General features: G+C 36.0%; 3 protein-coding genes across 3 annotated transcripts; all 3 read left to right on the top strand.

The window, feature by feature from the left end:
- The first annotated feature begins 3,131 nt into the window (after window positions 1-3,131).
- On the top strand, window positions 3,132-6,708 carry LOC147284613 (F-box protein At5g07610-like). Its single transcript, XM_086245167.1, has 2 exons — window positions 3,132-4,360; window positions 6,462-6,708. Exons 1-2 carry the CDS (start codon window positions 3,132-3,134, stop codon window positions 6,634-6,636), a joined length of 1,404 nt encoding a protein of 467 aa, XP_086101293.1. The 3' UTR covers window positions 6,637-6,708.
- A 1,343-nt stretch (window positions 6,709-8,051) lies between these two features.
- On the top strand, window positions 8,052-12,270 carry LOC147284614 (F-box protein At5g07610-like). The gene is made up of 2 exons (XM_086244720.1): window positions 8,052-9,428; window positions 12,053-12,270. The coding sequence occupies exons 1-2, from the start codon at window positions 8,146-8,148 to the stop codon at window positions 12,225-12,227; spliced, it is 1,458 nt and encodes a 485-aa protein (XP_086100846.1). The 5' UTR covers window positions 8,052-8,145; the 3' UTR covers window positions 12,228-12,270.
- An 8,508-nt stretch (window positions 12,271-20,778) lies between these two features.
- Window positions 20,779-22,156, top strand: LOC147284615 (F-box protein At5g07610-like). Its single transcript, XM_086245712.1, has one exon. The coding sequence runs from the start codon at window positions 20,873-20,875 to the stop codon at window positions 22,154-22,156; it is 1,284 nt and encodes a 427-aa protein (XP_086101838.1). The 5' UTR covers window positions 20,779-20,872.
- The last annotated feature ends 258 nt before the right edge of the window (window positions 22,157-22,414 follow it).

Raw genomic sequence — 22,414 nt, forward strand, 5'->3', positions numbered from 1 at the left:
CCTTTTTTTTTTTTTTTTGTAATATGCAGCAAAGAGGAGATTGTTAGTTTTGGGATTGGCTGACATGTTGAAGAAAATGAACACGGTTGAAGATGAATTGAAGATAGCTCAAAGGAAAAATAAAGTGTTATGGGCTATGCTGGTGTGTGGTTGGCTGCTCGCTTATATTTTTATGCGAATTCAATTTAGGGGTTGCTGGATGAAGGTTGAAGATGACTCATTTTGGTTAAATGGAGTATGGAACCGGAACCGGTGCGGTTCGGTTTTCTTTGTAGTGTTGACTTTTTTTTGTCAATGCGGTTTTTTAAGATTTTTTTATTGTGCAATCCGGTCGGTTTTGCCGGTGCATGGTTAAAATGCCCACCCCTAGAAAATTCTATACGTACCCAAGAAAATGTTGGATGTACCCTACAAAATTGTTCATTTAATAATCCTAACTTTGCCCTCAATTAAAATTAAAAAACACACCTTTGTTCCCAATCTAGCACCTACCCTGCTCACCACATTTTTACTCTGCCTATTAAACCGACGCCAGTGACATTGCCTTCCTCCACTGCGGGCTGCTTCTCTCTCTCTCTCTCTATCTCTATTCACTGTCATTGATGGAGTCTATAACGACACCAATGGTGGAGGAAGTTAACGTCGCAAACATTGGATGTATATATAAGAAATTATTAATTGTGTGTAATCGTAATACAAAAGTGAATCAGGTAATACCACAATGATTTAGGTAACACCACGTGATAGTGTCATGATCATACAATAATTTTTCTGAATTGGGTATATTTGTGTTTGAGGGCAAAGTTGGAATTATCTGGTGAAAAAATGTAGGGTATATTCAGCATTATGTTGGTTTATAACTTTATTCCGAGGTGACCCGAGTACTGTCCATAACTTTTTACATAGAATTTCCTAGGGGTGTGCATGGTTCGAAAAACTGAACCACAAAGGCATAACCGTAACCAAACCAACATTTTCGAAATGGCCAATTTGAGAACCAAAATCAAACCAAGCCTTGTCCAAGTCAACTGGTTTGGTTAACCGAGAATATCGGTATAGTTATCCAAATACCGGATAACAACTGATATACCATAAACGCCATACCATATACCTTATTGCATATACTCATACCATATACTTGTATACTATATACCAATTACCTATACTATTATACTCTATACCATAAACCATATACCTTTAACTATAATTGTTTTAGTATATATATACCCTAGTAGTATAGTATATACAAACTATAAATTATAAACTAATCCTATAAAATATAAACTATACTATAAACATATACAAACACATATAAACATATACTATAAACCTATAAACTTTACTATAAACTATAATAAACATATACAAACATATATAAACTATAATAGGAAATTTGGTTTACTTTATAGCAAGTATTAAAATCATATATAAACTAATTAATATATAAAAATGAATATATATTATAAGTGGTAGTTTGGTTCGGTTAAAACCGAAAATTTTAATATTGAAAATCAAAACCAAACCGCTCATTATTGGTTTGGTTTGGTTTGTTATCCGAAAACAAATAATAAAAAAAAAAAAACAAACAAACAGACCAAACCAATTCAGTCGATTTGGTTCAGTTCGAAACTCGGTTTTTCAGTATTTTTGCACACTTATTTCTGTGGTTGGGTAACTTGGGTTCAAGTCCAACTAGATTTTCCTGGCCACAAGGGGAGTCCAAGTCCGACCAGACTTCGAAAGCCAGATCTAAACAAAACAGAAGTTGTCAAGGCAGATTAAGCAAGACAAACCTAGGGCCCGTTTGACACTGTTTCTCAGGAAGCACTTTTGTGTCGTAGCTCTTTTAATAGTAGCACTTCTTATTAGTAGAACTTTTCCACATAAGCATTTTATCGTTTGGTGGTCAACATTAAAGTACTTTACATTGTATATAAGTGCTTTACATGATGTTTGGTTGCGCAAAAGTGCTTTTATGTTTATTTTTAAAATTTTATATCATCATATATAATAAGAAGAAAAAAAATTGAACACTTGGAAAACGTATGAAGTAAAAGTTAAAAGAATTCTTAAATAAGATAATAACTTACAATTTTTATACCAAAACATATTGTAAAAAATTGTCAGATTAGTACCTACTTTTATTGTACAAGGTCAAAAACTCAAGCCCATGCATTCCCTGCATATCACATAGATGACATGATTGTGGCGGGTCTTTGCATATTTTTAATTGTTTTGGTACTTTAATAAAATGTTTTGACCAAAAATAAGTACTTTAATATAATATTGTATTTAAAGAATTAAAATATAGCAAAGAGCAAAAGAAAAAAAAAAAGATTAAAGAACCTGGCCAAAAAAAAGAAAAGGATATGTGATTGGATAAGGATAGATCAGCAATTCAGCATACAAGATGTATGAGTAATGTCACCTTGATCATGTAAGTCTCGATTTCAATAAACTGAAAAAAATAAAGTGGAGCTCTTAGGAGAAAAGAGAGTGTAGGAAAACTCATAAGGTTAGCTAAAAGGTTAATTTTTGACATTTTGAATAAAAAATGGAGACAATATAGAAAGTTTAAAATTTTCATTAAATCAACCAAGTGCTTCCCGTGTTTTTGAGTTGCAGCACTTCTTGGGAGAAGCATCTCCCAAAACCACTTCTAATGCTTCTAAAATTGACCAAAGCACTTTTTTTTTTTGTCAAACAACATTTTTTATACATAAGTACTTTTACTCATTTGAAAGTGCTTTTGGCCTTTCAAGAAGTGCCAAACGGCCCTTATTGTATAACGCCCGCAACTCATCCTACAAGACAAGACCAACCCCCAAATTAGACGTGAAACCACCAATCCACTCCCCATTATCACGTCTCCTGCTAGGCCAGACCAAAGTCTACTACTTGGAGATCAGAAGAAAGAGAAGATATCATCCACTCAGAGCAACCTTCAAAACAATTTGTTCTGACGGAGAAATTAGGATAAAAGGTGATGTCTTTTTTTCTTTTTGGGTGACAAAAGGTGATGTCTATTTTGGCCACTATGTTTCTTACTCGTTAATGGTTTCCTCTTCTGCTGCTACTGTCAGACTTGTCAACCTGAATACCACCACAGTGCACAGTTGGGATTTGGGTATATGGGGAATTTGTTTGAAGATTTGTTGTTTGAGATTTTGTGTAGATTATCAGAGAAGGACCTGGTGAAATGCAAGAGGGTGTCCAAGTCATGGCATCGAATTATTTCAGAGATTTGGGCGCGAAGATTTTGGGCGCAGTCCCCTGTTTTGGGTCTTTACTTTTACACTATGGACTGGGTGGCATCTGATTTCCGTCATATAAATTATGTCTCTCTCTATAATTATAAATACATGGAAGATTTGTCTCTCTATAAAAATGATTGCATGGAAGATAACAAGGAAAAGGAAAACACGCGCTTCAAAGCCTCAACATCTGCTTTTTGGCATTTCAAGCAAAGGATGCAGTTTTTTCGACATCAGAGGCGCTATGGCGATGCTTACCTTGATTGTTGCAATGGGTTACTTCTGTTATTCAAGTCACGCACTTATCAGTTGTATGTTTGCAATCCCATCACCAAAGAAATTGTGGCCATACCTAAAGTCAGTGCACACCACCATGACCATTTTTGTGCTGTCTTGGTTTTTGACCCTATCGAATCTCCTCACTACAGAGTTGCTCGAATTGATTATTCCGAGTCAATTTCCTCAACCTCAACGCTGCTTGACATATTCTCGTCGGAATCTGGACAGTGGGTTCGACATGGTTTGCAACTTGACCCCATGTTTACAGAGGGATTCAAAAGTTTCGAGTTGTGCAGGCATTTTGTATACTTGCACGGGGCGTTATACAGCATAGCCAGTTCATGGAAACTTTTATGCATTGACCTCAATACTGTTAATTCTCGTGCCATTGAACTCCCTGACCCTGAGGCTGACAAGACCTGTGCGATGGGATGTCTTGGGGTGTCATCGGACCTTCTCTATTATTTCAAGCGTGATAGTTCAAATACATTTCGCATTTGGTCTTATGATGATCGATGTGAATCTGGTGAATGGATTCTCAGATACAGTATTTGTTGCAAAAGATTGAGGTGGCAGATGTACGGTTATATAGACTATGATTGTGGTACTACCAAATGCCTTGAACCCTATGCAATAAGTCCACATTCTGATGTCTTATTCTTTGGCACTCGCAACTTTATCTTCAGCTACCACTTTGAAAGCAATAAGGTCAAATTCGTGTGTCAATCTGACTGTGACATAGCCACAACTGGTCGTTTCTTTACTTTGCGTGCTTGCTTCCTACCTTTCTACCAGTTGGATAAGAGGAATTCGGGTTCTACTCCATTGTAAGTAGACTGTTTCTTTTCCCTTTAAGCCTGTTGTTGTCTTTGGTGCTTTTACTTTTCATGTGGAGCTTACCATTAAGAAGAGTATTTTTGCAACTCAACCCATATATTAATACAAATTGTAAGATTTACACAACATCATATGTACTAGCCATCAACAAAAAGAACCCATATATTAATACGAATGGTAAGATTTACACAACATCATATGTACTAGCCATCAACAAAAAGAACATCTTCATATGTAGGTCCAATTTAAACACTTATTACATAATGTTAATTTAAACTCATATCTTCAATTTCACTTAGGGTTTTTTAATTGTTTGTTGGAATCAATGTCATATAGATCTTGAAATTTGAGAGTAGTAAAAGCCATAAACTTTCTTTGGAGGAATTCTTGTCATCAGTTTGTTTTGATATTGCTATGGGTTGCAAACAGTTTCAGTTTATCATTATAAACATGAAGTATGGATATACTATTTTTGAAGTCATATTCCTTCCAAAATTTATGTTTATGCACCTTTTGTTGATGAATAATATGTATGGATATACTATGGGTTGCAAACACTTTCAGTTTATCATTATAAGCATGAAGTATGGATATACTATTTTTGAAGTCACATTCCTTCCAAAATTTATGTTTATGCACCTTTTGGTTTTCTAGAATTGAAAACTTGAAACCAATGGAAACTGAAAAATACCCTAATTTGCAATGTAAAAAATGGAGCACATATAGATACCTAAGTTTCCAACTGGATAGATGACATTGTTTTAGCATTCAAGAGCAAGACAATCCTTCTTGGGTTTGACAAACATTGATTGATTATTAATTGGTATGAAATGGTATCAAATAAATATGCTTGCAGGCAGTTGCAGGGATGGTCTTTTATCTTCTCTAAAGGCGATTAAAGGTCTTAGTTTTTTACATACCTTTCCTTCTACCTCAATAGGTTTGTCTGTGTTAGTGCATTTGGGTCTATATTTTGTTTTGCTAAATGCGGCGCCCGGGGGGGCTGGTGGTTTAGTTGCTACAGATTCTGTCCAAATAGGTGCTAACAACATGATTTATACCCTGTTTCAGCTCAAGGTAGAACAGTGTTTCACTCTTTCACTCTTCTTAGGATTATTGATCGATGGGCTTTCTCTCATAAAAAAAAAAAAAGGTCGATGGCCTTTCACTGTGGTGGGAAACTGGGAATGGTATGAGGAACAGTCAGGAGTTGATTATAAGATTACAACATTCTTTATAGTTGTTATTGGTAATTGTAGGCGAGTTTTCTTGGGGTGAGGATGTTGATATAGTCTTAGATTATTATACAGTTGTTGGAGTGTCAGAAAGAAAGGTCTTTTCAAAGTCTGATTAGACTTTTTAGAGCAGAGCTTTTTTTGGTTCAAGTTTAATTTTCATGGAACAAGATTAAGCTAATGCTTCTGCGATCATTCTTAATCGACTGAATGCCTTGGGGAGAATCCCCAAATCTACTCTTTTTTGGTGTTATTGAAACTAAGTATTCAATCTTACAAGTTTAGGTAGTCAAATTTGGATTTATTACTTTGTATTGACCATGCTTCCACTATGCTGAAGCTCTCCTTGTTTGTCCTATTCCTATGGATTCTTCTAATATCTTATTAATAGAAAGAAATTTTCTGGATGCTATAATCTACTTGCTGTATTATAGGCAACCTTTCTGTAGTAACCTTCTAGGGTGCATTACATGATACTTGAAACATTTCTAAGTTCTAAGTTATGTTTTCTAAGCTTTCAGTAAATGCTGGGATGCAAGCTCAAGCAAGGCCAGTCCCATTGGCATGAGTATGAATGAACATGGTAGAAGTAGATATAGGCATAGTAAGTCGATTAGGTGTAAGCCAATAGTTGATCATTGGGTAATTTGAAGGGTGAGCTTGCAACCTCGCATGACATGGAGAAGATCTTGTGGATAAGCACAAGGTTTAGTGTTTGTTGGTTTGACTTTGTTATCCAAGAAAAGAGAAATTTTTTTTTTTATCGACTCTTTGTTGTTTTACATGAAGCTTTGGTGCGTTTCAGTTGTATGCTCTTCACCCTTTGACCTTTGTTCATATTTTCCCTATTGAACAGACCAGTGATTTCTGAGGGAGCAAAGATATTGAGTGCGGAAGTACCATGTCATGAGCAGGAAGGTGGTGAACAAGAAGATGGCTACCTTTACATGGCAGGGTTTAAATGTCCCTCTCGTCATATAACAAGACCGTTTCGTTATCCTAGTGAAATGGATTTATGTGTAGATGACTGATTTCAATTTTTTTGTGGATTTTGGTTATTTTAATTATAGAATATTTATGATTTGGATTATGACTCTATTTGTTTGTTTGTTGGTTAGAAATAAAAAAAGGGAAAATTTTTCAAAAATGACACGTATTTTGGGTCAATCCTATTTTAGGACACGCGTTTGAATTTGTGTTAGTGTAAGACACATATTTACAATTTGTGTTATTATGGGACGCATCGTCAACTCTGTTAATAATTTTATTAAAAATAGACTATGTGAATGACACGTGACGTATTTTGATGTGGCAAAATTGACAATTCACCCTTTATATTTTTTAAAAAAGAAAAACTAAAAAAAAATAAAAGAAAGAAGGAAGAGGCAGGCAGGGCAGCGCACCTCCCTCCGGATAAATCTTGTATGGGGCATGCCCCACTGGGGCACGCCCCACTGAAGACTCACTCCCTCCCTCCGCACCCAACCCCAACCCACCTTTAGCAACAGCTCATCCTCCCCGCTCTCTCCATCTCTCCCTCTCTTCCTTTCTTCCTTTCTGTCTCTTTTTCTCTCTTCCAAGAATTGCGATCACATTTTGCAATTGCTCAAACTTCTCTTTAGCTCCCTATACAGAACCTATAGAACAACCACAACCACAGAGAGATTCTCTCCACGCCAAGAGCCTATAGAACAACCACAACCAAATGCCTTTCAAAACCCCCAATTTCCTAAATTAGGGTAAGAAACACTCAAAAAATAAAAAATCCAATTTTGTAGCTGAAAGAAAAACAATCAATTTTCCATATCAATTTGACATCGATTTGGAGAGTAGCGACCTTGCCGGCCCCCCTCATCGCTTCTGCGGTGGGTTACAGTAAAGAGAGAGAGAGAGAGAGATTGGGAGATAGGAAAGAGACAAAGATATGCAAAGAGAGAAAAAGACAGAGAGGAAGAAATGATGAGATGGAGAGAGAGGGGAAGGTGAGCCGTCGCAGGAAGTGGGTTGGGGCTGGGAAGGAAGGGCCTGGTGGGGAGGAGGGTGCGACATCGATTTCCTCTTCTTTCATTTTTTTTTGTTTTAACCTTTTTAAAATTAATTTTAAATATTTTAATTTATTTTTAGTATTAATCTTTTTAGTTTTAATAATATTTATTAAGTTAGAAATTGAATTAAAGTTTTATTTAATATGAAATAATTAAATTATCTTTTATTTGGACTAAAAATGTAACAGAATTGACGATGCGTCACACAATAACACAAATTATAAATATGTGTTTTATACTAACACAAATGCGTATTCTGAAATAAGATTTACCTCAAAATACGTGACTTTCAAAAAAAAATTTCCCAATAAGAAACTAAGCTTTAAAAAGAAGAAAAAGAAGATATCAGAAGAAAGAGAAGCTTTCAAAACCACCAATCCACTCACCGTTAACCCAAAGTCTGCTACTTGGAGATCAGAAGAAAGAGAAGATATCATCCACTCAGAGCAGCCTTCAAAACAATTTGTTCTGACGGAGAAATCAGCATAAAAGGTGATGTCTTTTTTGGCCCCAAAATATCAGACTTGTCAACTTGAATACCACCACAGTGCGCAGTTGAGGTTTGGGTATATGGGGAATTTGTGTGAGGATTTGTTATTTAAGATTTTGTGTAGATTATCAGAGAAGGACCTTGTGAAATGCAAGAGGGTGTCCAAGTCATGGCATCGAATAATTTCAGATGTTTGGGTGCGGAGATTTTGGGCGCAGTCCCCTGTTTTGGGTCTTTACTTTTACACTATGGACTGGGTCGCATCTGATTTCCGTCATATAATTTATGTCTCTCTCTATAATTATAAATACATGGAAGATAACCAGGAAAAGGAAAACACCCGCTTCAAAGACTCAGCATCTGATTTTTGGCGTTTCAAGGAAAATATGCAGTTTTTTCGACATCAGAGGCGCTATGGCGATGCTTACATTGATTGTTGCAATGGATTACTTCTGTTATTCAAGTCACGCACTTATCAGTTGTATGTGTGCAATCCCATCACCAAAGAAAGTGTGGCCATACCTAAAGTCAGTGCACACCACCATGACCATTTTTGTGCTGCCTTGGCTTTTGACCCTACCGAATCTCCTCACTACAGAGTTGTCCGAATTGATTATTCTGAACCCATGTCCTCAACCCCAACCTCAACCTGGACGCTGCTGGACATATTCTCGTCGGAATCTGGACAGTGGGTCCGACATGGTTTGCAACTTGACCCCATGTTTACAGAGGGATTCAAAAGTTTCGAGTTGTGCAGGCATTTTGTATACTTGCACGGGGTGTTATACAGCATAGCCAGTTCATGGAAACTTTTATGCATTGACCTCAATACTGTTAATTCTCGTGCCATTGAACTCCCTGACCCTGAGGCTGACAAGACCTGTGCGATGGGATGTCTTGGGGTGTCATCGGACCTTCTCTATTATTTCAAGCGTGATAGTTCAAATACATTTTGCATTTGGTCTTATGATGATCGATGTGAATCTGGTGAATGGATTCTCAGATACAGTATTTGTTGCAAAAGATTGAGGTGGCAGATGTACAGTTATATAAACTATGATTGTGGTACTGACAAATGCCTTGAACCCTATGCAATAAGTCCACATTCTGATGTCTTATTCTTTGGCAATCGCAACTGTATCTTCAGCTACCACTTTGAAAGCAATAAGCTCAAATTCGTGTGTCAAACAGTGTGTGACATAGCTGCAACTGGTCGTTTCTTTACTTTGCGTGCTTGCTTCCTACCTTTCCACCGGTTGGATAAGAGGAATTCGGGTTCTACTCCATTGTAAGTAGACTGTTTCTTTTCCCTTTAAGGCCGTTGTTGTCTTTGGTGCTTTTACTTTTCATGTGAAGCTTTCCATTAAGAAGAGTATTTTTGCAACTCAACCCATATATTAATATAAATTGTAAGATTTACACATCTTCATATGTAGAACCAATTTAAACACTTACTACATAATGATTTTTTAAACTCACATTTTCAATTTCATTGAACTTTGATGCAATATTAGGGTTTTTGGATTGTTTGTTGTATTTAATGTCATATAGATCTTGAAATTTGTGAGTAATAACGGCCATAAGCTTTCTTCGGAGGAATACGTGTCAACAGTTTGTTATGATATTGCTTTGGGATGCCAATACATTCAGTTTATCATTTTAAACATGAAGTATTGATATACTATTTTTGAAGTCATATTCCTTCCAAAATTTATGTTTATGCACCTCTTGTTGATGACTAATATGTATATTTTGGTTTTCTCGAGTTGAAAACCTGAAACCAATGGGAACTGAAAAATACCCTAATTTGCAATGGAAAAAATGGAGCACTTAAAGATAGCTAAGTACTGGCACATAAGTTTCCAATTGGATAGGTGGTGTTATTCTAGCATTCAAGAGCAAGAAAAACCTTCTTGGGTTTGACAAACAAACATTGATTGATTATTATTTGGTATCAAATGGTATCAAATAAATATGCTTGCTCGAAGTATCAGAGATGGTCTTTGTCTGCTCTTAGACAGGCACTTACCTATTTCATTAACTGTATGGTACCATTATCAGGAGTGCAGTTGGTGATAGACAAAAATTTGGAAGAAATAGTTGTAATTATTTATTCCTGCCTGCTCTTGGTATATTGTGTCTGTACAATTTGTTGTCCTTTGACGATTAAAGGTCTTGGTTATTTACTCATCTTTCCTTGTATCTCCTTGGTTATTATCTCATGCTTCCTTCTACTTCAATAGGTTTGTCTGTGTTAGTGCATCTGGTTCTATATGTTTGTTTTGCTAAACAAGGTGACATGAGTTAGTTGCTACAGATTCTGTGAAAATAGGTGATAACAACATGATTTATACCCTGTTTCAGCTCAAGCTAAAACATTGTTTCACTTTTCTATTTAAGCTTTATTGAGAGAAATGGAATAGTGTTATGCAGCCTATGCTGCACCAAGAGAGAATACTTAGTATATTAGGATTTAAAGGTCAATGGGCTTTCACTGTGGTGGGAAACTGGGAATGGCATGAGGAGTTGATTACAACATTCTTCATAGTAGTTATTGGTGATTGTAGGTGAGTTTTGGGGCGAGGAGGTTACGTTAAAGAACTTTGTACATGAGTTTTTTCCCCATAGATGAGGACTAGCAAGCATTGTTACTTCTTATTTGGAAGATATGAAGGAACCCTTCACTAGCATCTTAAATTTGTGGGGGTTTCAGGATAGAAATTTGTTGTTTCTTGAGGATTTGTGGAGAGGATAGGAACAGTAGAAAGTTTATGGTATACAGTTTGATGTACTATTTCTATTAGGAGGCATCGAGAATGTGTCTGGTGCTGTGTTACCTTGTAAGAACCGAAGAATATACTGCATCTTAGGACGCCTTTAGAAAGGTTGTTTCTTTGCTTCGGCTGCTTGGTTGGCAAATAATTGAGAACCTTGTGTAGGAAGAGAAGGTAATTGTTGATTGGTGTAATGTCTAAAGATAATGCTGGTATATTTATACATCCCCTACTAGCTGTATTTCTTCCTTTGCATGGGATTTTTGGCAGAGCATCATTTATGCTGCGTAGATTCAGTTGATATTGTCTTAGATTATTATACAGTTGTTGGAGCGTCAGAAAGAAAGATCTTCAAAGTCGGATTAGAGTTTTTAGTGCAGCTTGATGGTTCAAGTTTTCTTGATACAAGATTACGGTAATGCTTCTGTAATCATTGTTTCACCGAATGAATGCCTTGGGGTGAATCTCCAAATCTGCTCCTTTATGGTGTTATTGAAAGTATTCAATCCTCAAAGTTTAGGGAGTCAAATTTAAATTTATTACTTTGCATTGGCCATGGATCCACTATGCTCAAGCTCCCCTTTTTTTTTTTCCACTTTTCCTCTTTTCCTATGGATTCTTCTAATATCTTATTACAAAGAAAGAAATTTTCTGGATGCTATACTCTACTTTCTGTATAAGTAAACCTTTCTGCAGTAACCTTTTCTACGGTCCATTACATGATACTTGAAACACTTCTAAGTTATGTTTTCTAAGCTTTCAGAAAATGCTGAGGATGCATGCTTAAGCATGATATAATGGGAAGGCATGTCCCATGTGATTGGCATGAGTATGAATAAACATGGTAGAAAATAGATGTTTAGTATGTCAATTAGGTGTAAGCCAATAGTTGAATCCTTGGGTAATTTTAAGGGTAAGCTTGTAACTTCGCATGACATGGAGAAGATCTTGTTGATAAGCTAAAGGTTTAGTGTTTGTTGGTTTTAATCTGTTATACACTTATTCAAGAAAAGAAAAAAAATGTTTTGCAGATTGCTATGTTTGATTGACTCTTTGTTGTTTTACATGAAGCTTTGGTGTGTTTCTGTTGTATGCTCTTCACCCTTTGACCGTTGTTCATATTTTCCCTATTGAACAGGCCAGTGGTTTCTGAGGGAGCAGAGATTTTGAGCGCGGAAGGGCAATGTGATGAGCAGGATGGTGATGAACAAGAAGATGGCTACCTATACATAGGAAATATGAAATGGTGCTCTCGTTTTATAACAAGACCCTTTAGTTATCCAAGTGAAATGGATTTATGTGCAGATGATTAATTTCAATTTTTTATGAATTTTGGTTATTTAATTATTGAATATTTATGATTTGGATTATGACTCTATTTATTTGTTTGTTGGTTAGAAATGAAAAATTAAGCTTTAAATAATTTATTTGTTTGACCATGAATTACGTTAATAATTGAAAAATATAATAGCGAATAGATGAATTTATATATGTTCTATATTAAATTCATGCTTTTTGTTTTTGTTTGTTTTTTTAATGGCCAAGATGGTTAAATTTATGTTATCCAATTCAGAGGAATATTAGTTTAGTTGATTTTACATAGGTTTCCAACTTCATTCATAAGTTTGTACCCTTATGAGATTTGGTGCTTGTGCCTCATTCGTTGAGATTTGGTAGTTGTGAAAGAAGTTTGTGTGTCGATGGAATTCCTGTCTTTGTATTTCAAAATAGTTCTAGGGTTCCCTGCCAAAAGGAGAATAATATGATTCTAGGGTTTCAGCAAACCGACCCAAAATAAATCAAATGATCAAGTCCCAATTCAAATAGGCAAATAGGATTGTAGACTTGTAAGCCTTTTAAGTTCTAGTTGTACGGTTTCTCAACTTGAATACCACCGCAGTGCACAGTTGAGATTTGGGTATATGGGGAATTTGTGTGAGGATTTGTTGTTTAAGATTTTGTGTAGATTATCAGAGAAGGACCTGGTGAAATGCAAGAGGGTGTCCAAGTCATGGCATTTTGTATACTTGCACCCTGTGTTATACAGCATAACCAGTTCATTCTCGTGTGATGGGATGTCTTGGGGTGTCATCGGACCTTCTCTATGATGATCGATGTGAATCTGGTGAATGGATTCTCAGATACAGTATTTGGTGCAAAAGATTGAGGTGGCAGATGTTCAGTTATATAGACTTGAAGGCTTGAACCCTATGCAATAAGTCCACATTCTGATGTCTTATTCTTTGGCACTCGCAACTTTATCTTAAGCTACCACTTTGAAAGCAATGAGCTCAAATTCGTGTGTCAAGCAGACTGTGACATAGCTACAACTGGTCGTTTCTTTACCTTAATTACCTTCTTGCTTCCTCCCTTTCTACCGGTTGGATAAGAGGAATTCAGGTTCTACTCCATTGTAAGTAGACTGTTTCTTTTACCTTTAATGCTGTTGTTGTCTTTGGTGCTTTCACTTTCATGTGGAGCTTACAATTAATTAAGAAGAGTATATATTTTTGCAACTCAACCCATATATTAATATAAATTGTAAGATTTACACAACATCATATGTACTCGCCATCAACAAAACGAACATCTTCATATGTAGGTCCAATTTAAACACATATTACATAATATTAATTTAAACTCATATCTTCAATTTCACTTGGGGTTTTTTAATTGTTTGTTGGATTCAATGTCATATAGATCTTGAAATTTGAGAGTAGTAAAAGCCATAAGCTTTCTTTGGAGGAATTCATGTCATCAGTTTGTTTTGATATTGCTATGGGTTGCAAACAGTTTCAGTTTATCATTATAAACATGTAGTATGGATATACTATTTTGAAGTCGATCATATTCCTTCCAAAATTTATGTTTATGCACCTTTTGTTGATGAATAATATGTATGGATATACTATGGGTTGCAAACACTTTCAGTTTATCATTATAAGCATGAAGTATGGATATACTATTTTTGAAGTCACATTAATTCCTTCCAAAATTTTTGTTTATGCACCTTTTGGTTTTCTAGAACTGAAAACTTGAAACCAATGGAAACTGAAAAATACCCTAATTTGCAATGTAAAAAATGGAGCACATATAGATAGCTAAGTTTCCAATTGGATAGATGACATTGTTTTAGCATTCAAGAGCAAGACAATCCTTCTTGGGTTTGACAAACATTGATTGATTATTAATTGGTATGAAATGGTATGAAATAAATATGTTTGCCGGCAGTTGCAGGGATGGTCTTTTATCTTCTCTTAGATATGCACATATTTATATTTCATTAATCTAAGGTACCATTACTAGGAGTGCATTGATACCTGCCTGCTCTTAGTATATTGTGTCAGTATCATTTTTTTTTACGCACAAAAAAAAGTCGATTAAAGCTCTTGGTTATTTACTTACCTTTCCTTCTACAGTTCTACCTAAATAGGTTTGTCTGTGTTTGTGCATCTGGGTCAAGGTAAAACATTGTTCACTCTTGTTTGGATTATAGATCGATGGGCTTTTTCTCATTAAACATTGTTGTAACTTGACATAAGGCCCATGGTGGAATCAGCCCGTAAACAAATATGTGAAAGCCCCGGTTGAGGACCATGTATTGACCATGTGCGGAATACCAAGCCACGTCCCTATTAACTTGGAACGTGAGAGTTACCTGGCTCATGGTCTCCCCACTCCGAGCATGATCAATCCATGCAGGACGTGGAATCATGGGAAATGGAAGTGGGGGAGATAGGAAGAGTTGCTTGGAGAGCAAGGATTGGGGATGTATAAGTAGTCCCATGCACAACAGTAAAAGGTACGCAACCAATTCTGAATTAGACTATCAAATTGAGCAATTACTTACTTTGGCATCGGAATGTCTATGACAGGAGGACACCCCCCGCGCATCGGACAACAAGAGCTTATCAGTCGATAATTTTCATCTCTAGGTCAGGTTCTTACGACCATTTATTTATTGTTGGCTAATTAATTTCTTTCCGAAAATTTTAGCTCCAACACCAACTAAGATTTCAAGCAGAATATATGCATATATACCTGCAGGTTCTCACTTTGCATCTCAAAATCTTTATCACTGAAAGATTTCTGTAAGCTTCACTGGATTTTCTCAGTAGGGGTCCTATAAATGGAAGCAAGTCCTGCAGAAAAATGATGATAAGGCATGGCTTCAGCATGGAGATAAGTATAAAACCATGTCTGAACAAACCGGATTTAAGGAACGTATCAACATTGATGCTTTAAAATAATATTTAAGAACAAATTTGAAAGATTCTTTTCCACAATTTGCAAACACATTATGTTGTGGTAGATAAAATCATAAAACAAGAGTGACACTAATGATTAGTTATTCCTCGAGATACTTTGCCTTGTCTGGTTATTTGATAGGAATTAACTAGTTTCTTACGTCCATAATCCTTAATCAATATGATCAATACCTGTAGTTTAGTTTCCATTGGCAAAAGTTTGAGTGCCTGAGCTCCATTTATTGTGTCCCACCTTCGGCTCAACAAACCAAGGACCTCATCAAGCATGATTGTTGACCCTCCTTGCTCAATAGATTCGTCTGCATCTCCTTCACTTCTGCCACTGTCAGTGCTATAGAAAGAAAAATTCAACACTGTTCCCTTTCTCTTTGCAGCACGATTTATTACTGGTGAGGATGTTGAAATTAAAGAGGAGGACAGACGAGGTTTGTACCATGCACCAGATGAAAAGGTTAATACTAAGGTGGACATATACAGTGCTGGGCTACTGCTGTTCGTCATGCTTTCCAGATTTACGACGGTAATTGAAAGGTATCATGTTGTCGAAGATCTGAAGAATTCAGGAAAGCTTCCTACTTCGTGGACTCATCATGCACATACAAAACTTCTGCTCAGCATGTTGGACAAGGACCCATCCAATAGGCCTTCAGCATCTGATCTTGTGGCATTTCTATCCATTTGAGAGTCTTCACTACACCATTTTGCTCTTAAATCCACTATTGGTTTATGTTATCTATTGATGCATTAGAAACTAAAGATTGGTTTAAAGGATCAATAGCTACCATGCAGTCACTTTTAGGCTGATGGTTGTAGAGAAAGGGGTGGCAAGGTGGCTACCCAAACCAAATTTTTGGAATGGTGGAGTTTGGAGACAAAAACTGTCCAACGCTGCTGACAATTTCTCCCTCCACCAATGTTGCAGGAAGTTGCAAGGTAGTTGCAAATAAAGGCTCACCATTGTTTTGAAGATAGTTGCTGTATTCATGAAGAGCAACTTGAATTAAAAGAATGCCTCCATCGACTTTAGTAATTGTCTGTGTGCAATATGATATTATAATAGTATTAACAATTTTATGATAGTACATCAGTATTTGAAAATCAAAGCAAATAATTAATTAATTATTATAAACCCTTTATACATTGAAATCAATTGAAATACAGTGTATAACGATATAAAAGAAAACAATGAAAGAAAATACATTTGTAGATCTTAATGCTTTAATCTCTCTTGTCATTCGAAAAATTCCCTAACTTTAAAAGAAAAAAAAAAAGGAACGTATATGTAAAGTGGTTATGGCTGTTGCTGCTGATGTTGAAGTGTGATTGTTCTTCACCATTGGTGTTGATGGTTCTTCTGTGTTCTGGAAAAAAAATTCCAATAAATACTTGGTCCATAATAAAAATGAAGCACCCAAATCTTAACAAAAATATATAATTCAAATAGTAATTCAGCAGATGGCAACAAACATGAGAAATCAAATATCCATGCCAGAAATGAGAAATCAAAACCCAAAATAAAGACCCCTAAAATCATAAAGAAAATAGAAAAAACAAAAAACAAAAAAATAGTTGAACACACAGACCTGATGCCGATCGATTCTAGTATGGTCCTGTTATTGTTTAGATTTTCCCGATTTATTTGGTGTTGGGATGGTGTAGAGAGATATGTGAAGCAGGTGTGGTGCATGAAAGATCAAGAGATCTGAAGTAAAAAAATAAAAAAATAAAAAAATAAAAAATAAAGACAGACAGATCGGAAGCATGTGGGGGAGAAAGAGCAAGAAAGGGAGAGAGAGATCTGAAGCAGATGGGATGAAACTATGAAAGGATCAAGAGCTCTCTTTTTTTCTTTACTAAGAACAAGAGATCTGATAAAAGGGAGATCTAAAGGGTGTTCAGACATCTACTCCTTCACAATTTTGAAGCGGCCCCACCATTTGGAAATATCAAATGGTCCAAGGATGAGTTATTTATTAACACATATACCTTTAAGTCTCATTTCACACGCAAGTGTGTGTTCCAGGAGAGCAGTTTTGCTCACCCTCTTTAACTAATGTGTATGCTCACCTCCCATCTAAAATATTGCCAAGTGTTAAAAAACTAACATAAGTTAACCCATAAATATTTTATTTTTCTTTTTTCCTTTTTTCCCCCAAAAACCCGGTTCTCCCTTTGTTTTTTTTTTTTTTTTCTTCTCCTCCTTTCTCTCCATCACCCACTAGATACTGGGAAAAACTCTTGATCCGCACAAGTGGCAACAGATTGTATGCGACAACACACAACAAAGATTAAAGCAACAATTGCCATTGATCTTCTGCACCCACCCTCCTCCCACCATACATGCATGTTCTTTTTCGAACACCTGCAACCATGAGTTAACCCAGAACATCTAGAAGCCCACCATTTTTCTTTATCAATTAAATTTTTGGGGTGGGTTGTCTGCACATATTCATGGGTATTTGATGTTTGATTTGGATGGCATCAATAACAACACCTTGCTGTCATTTATTCTTTCTTTTAAATATAGACCTTATAAAAAATGGACCAGCTGACATAATATAAGGGACAAGTGCAAAGAAAACCAAAGCAAAAGGGTTGAAAAGAAAATGCCATGGGCTTCTAAATGTCTGGATGTGTGCAGCTTTCGCGCTAGGGAGAGAAAGCAGAGGAGAGAAAGAGGCTGCAGGAGGGAGAGGAGAGGGAGAGGGAGAGGGAGAGCGTAGTTGACTAGTTGTAGGTGGTCGGCGCCGGTGAGCTGGGCTGGGGATGGAGATGCCGAGAGAGAGAAGCACGGGAGATAGAGAGAAAGGAGAAGAAAAAAGAAAAAAAAAAAAAGGAGAAAGGGGGGAACCGGGTTTTGGGGAAAAAAAATAAACAAGAAATAATGAAATGGTTAGCTTTTTAACTCATGGTTAGTTTTTTAAATACATGTCAGTATTTTAGATGGGAGGTAAGCATACACCTTAGTTAAAGGGGGTGAGCAAAACTGCTCTCGTGTTCCAGTGCTGCTCCACACTTCCCCATAATCTGCAATGAGAACATTTTGGTGTGTCAGTGTGAGTACATCTATTGTTTGCAGACAATAAACTACAACAATGTCACCGTTCTAAAATTAGTTTAAACCTTAAGTGGCAAATGATAATTAAGACAACTTTTGAATCCCACATTTGCCTCTTTCAGTTGGAATTGTTGTGGGAAAGGAATAAATCTCCCGCTAATTTTCTAGTTTGGTTACCATTTTTGTGTAACTACTTATTAGTCAATTATTATATAAATTAGTGGATCGTAAAGCAACTATTAATTCCACTAAAATTTTTTAAAACAACTAAAATATTAACAACTAAAATATTAATTGGTGACTCTAAAAAATGTCATTTGTCACTAACTTCAATTTAGTTTCAATTCAAGGTGGCTATAAGGGGTATTTGTTGTAGTGCTTCCAAGCGGGCATGAACTGATTTGAAGATACACTAGTAACTTGTTTGTCAAATAACTTGTCACATATATTCTTCACCTGCTTCCCACTTGTCACATATATACTTGGGACCTATATACTTCACGTGCTTCCCACTTGTCACATAAATACTTCGCGTGCTTCATTATATATCACCTATAGTTGATTAAATTGTTTACTCTATATATTCTAGAATGGATGAAATTGTTTACTATATATATAAATATGTATGCATTTATATATTGGGTAGGAGGTTTAAGTTTAACCTTCAACCTCATCTAATATTGTCACATTGTGTGGTTAAATATAGTAAACAAATAGATACTAGGTGTGTATGTATATATATTTTTATAACAAGCATAAATAATTAGTAATTACATATGCTAATGTTTACTGGCATGTACTATAGGATGCAAAATATTTATATTAGGGTGATTCACAGTTTAGTATATGTGTCTATATTATATTATAGCATTAGTATATTTGTATATATCTGTGTATATTTGTAGTATAGTATTAGTTTTGTTTAATATATATCTATCTATATGAATGTTTGAAACAGAAAAAATAAAATAAAATGGATCAAACAAATGATTTCAAAATGATTCAGAAATATGGGAAAAAAAGTCTTCGGAAAATTTCAAAACTTTTTGGATTGGAATTCAAATCAGATTAATTTTACAAAAGCATTTCTATCAGATTTCCGTCAAAAAAATTTAACCTCAGATTTGATTCAGGTGTGCAAACGTGGGAATTTGTAAACCGGCCATAATCAGTCTTAATGAGATTTTTCAATCCAACTTGCACTTCTCTCAAAAGAGACGGAAAAAAAACCCAACTTGCACACTAGGTGTTTAAAACTTAGATTTCGGATTTGTTTGAGGTGTGGTAAACTTGAAAACTTTCAAATTGCATTCGGATTTTCTAATCCAACTTTAACCCCTAGGGCTGATGGCATGATGCCAAAACAAAATTGCACTACAATGGTCATAGCCGTTTGGAGGTTGCACACATATCATAAATGAGAGTTCTATATATGCACACCCAAACGTGAAACGTCTAGATACTCCCCTTTTTCTTCTTCTTATTTATAAAGGGTCAACTACATTTTTGGTCTTTATGTTTTGATTCAAAATCACCTTTGGTCTTTGTGGTTTAGGTTTTTGGTCATTGTGGTTTAAATTTTGTGAATCTGATACTTATATTTTATGTTGTTTTTAAACTCACAAGTTTTATTCAAGAATTGCCGAAAATCTTGTATATAGCTTTGAATTTGATTTTCAAATAAGTAATCCAATAAATCCTAAACTTAAGGTTCAAACCCGAAAAATTTTGTGAACCTCAATTTATTCAGCAAATAAACATGAAAATAGAAATTAATCTTTAGAAAGCCCATAAAAGGTCTTTCATTCCCCCAACAAAATTTTTTTATAAAACAAACATATAATTTGTAATTTATCCCCAAAATTGAAAGTTTTTGACGAAATTTCAAAATTATTCTAAGATTGCAAAAGTGACGTCTCATCTAGGAGCACCACAACAGCACCCATCCTAAGAATTCCGGAAATACAATACTCCTACTTCGAGTATTATACTTTCAAGTTTCCTAGAACAAATTAAACCCTTTGTTTAATAGAATACTGATTGAATCAGACTACAAATGCGCGCAAGACCTAAACTGAAAATACTTCAAAAATAACAACCCGAATAAGAACCTGCTAGGGAGTATACAAAAGTAACCCTACTAAACATCATGACAGTAAAGATGATGTTTAAAAAATATTTACAACAAAAGGACCAACCAAACATGCGACAACTTAGCAAAAGGCATGAAAACTAATACAATAAACTAAAAGCCAACAAAAAGTGCAAATGACCATAGAGTTAGGACCTACAGATGTAATAAGATATTGAGAAGTGTCACGCCCAAAAAGACTAGTCAAGATTGTCAAGAGGGATATCTACAAAAGTACCACTTCTAGAATACAAACTTGTTCCAAGGGAAAGCGAATTTTAAACCGAGGGCTCCCACTTTACAGTTATGCGCAAAGAAACAAGTATAGAACTACACAAGAAAGAGAAGATATCAGAAGAAAGAGAAGCTTTCAAAACCACCAATCCACTCACCGTTAACCCAAAGTCTGCTACTTGGAGATCAGAAGAAAGAGAAGATATCATCCACTCAGAGCAGCCTTCAAAACATTTTGTTCTGACGGAGAAATCAGGATAAAAGGTGATGTCTTTTTTGGCCCCAAAATATCAGACTTGTCAACTTGAATACCACCACAGTGCGCAGTTGAGGTTTGGGTATATGGGGAATTTGTGTGAGGATTTGTTATTTAAGATTTTGTGTAGATTATCAGAGAAGGACCTTGTGAAATGCAAGAGGGTTTCCAAGTCATGGCATCGAATAATTTCAGATGTTTGGGTGCGGAGATTTTGGGCGCAGTCCCCTGTTTTGGGTCTTTACTTTTACACTATGGACTGGGTCGCATCTGATTTCCGTCATATAAATTATGTCTCTCTCTATAATTATAAATACATGGAAGATAACCAGGAAAAGGAAAACACCCGCTTCAAATCCTCACGAGATTTTTGGCGTTTCAAGGAATGGATGCAGTTTTTTCGACATCAGAGGCGCTATGGCGATGCTTACCTTGATTGTTGCAATGGGTTGCTTCTCGTATTCAAGTCACGCACTTATCAGTTGTATGTGTGCAATCCCATCACCAAAGAAACTGTGGCCATACCTAAAGTCAGTGCACACCACCATGACCATTTTGGTGCTGCCTTGGCTTTTGACCCTACCGAATCTCCTCACTACAGAGTTGTCCGAATTGATTATTCTGAACCCATGTCCTCAACCCCAACCTCAACCTCGACGCTGCTGGACATATTCTCGTCCGAATCTGGACAGTGGGTTCGACATGGTTTGCAACTTGACCCCATGTTTACAGAGGGGTTCAAAAGTTTCGAGTTGTGCAGGCATTTTGTATACTTGCACGGGGTGTTATACAGCATAGCCAGGTCATGGAAACTTCTATGCTTTGACCTCAATACTGTTAATTCTCGTGCCATTGAACTCCCTGACCCTGAGGCTGACAAGACCTGTGCGATGGGATGTCTTGGGGTTTCATCGGACGTTGTCCATTATTTCAAGCGTGATAGATCAAATACATTTCGCATTTGGTCTTATGATGATCGATGTGAATCTGGTGAATGGATTCTCAGATACAGCATTTGTTGCAAAAGATTGAGGTGGCCCATAAGCAGTTGTATAGACTATGATTGTGGTACAACCCCATGGCTTGAACCCTATGCAATAAGTCCACATTCTGATGTCTTATTCTTTGGCACTCGCAACTTTATCTTAAGCTACTACTTTGAAAGCAATAAGCTCAAATTCGTGTGTCAAACAAGGTCTAACATAGCCGTTACTGGTCGTTTCTTTACTCTTCGTGCTTGCTTCCTACCTTTCTACCGGTTGGATAAGAGGAATTCGGGTTCTACTCCATTGTAAGTAGACTGTTTCTTTTCCCTTTAAGGCCGTTGTTGTCTTTGGTGCTTTTACTTTTAATGTGGAGCTTTCCATTAAGAAGAGTATTTTTGCAACTCAACCCATATATTAATATAAATTGTAAGATTTACACATCTTCATATGTAGAACCAATTTAAACACTTACTACATAATGTCAATTTAAACTCACATTTTCAATTTCATTGAACTTTGATGCTATATTAGGGTTTTTGGATTGTTTGTTATATTTAATGTCATATA

Source organism: Dryas octopetala, chromosome 5 (assembly GCF_963921425.1).
Source record: "Dryas octopetala chromosome 5, drDryOcto1.1, whole genome shotgun sequence".
Lineage (NCBI taxonomy): Eukaryota > Viridiplantae > Streptophyta > Magnoliopsida > Rosales > Rosaceae > Dryas > Dryas octopetala.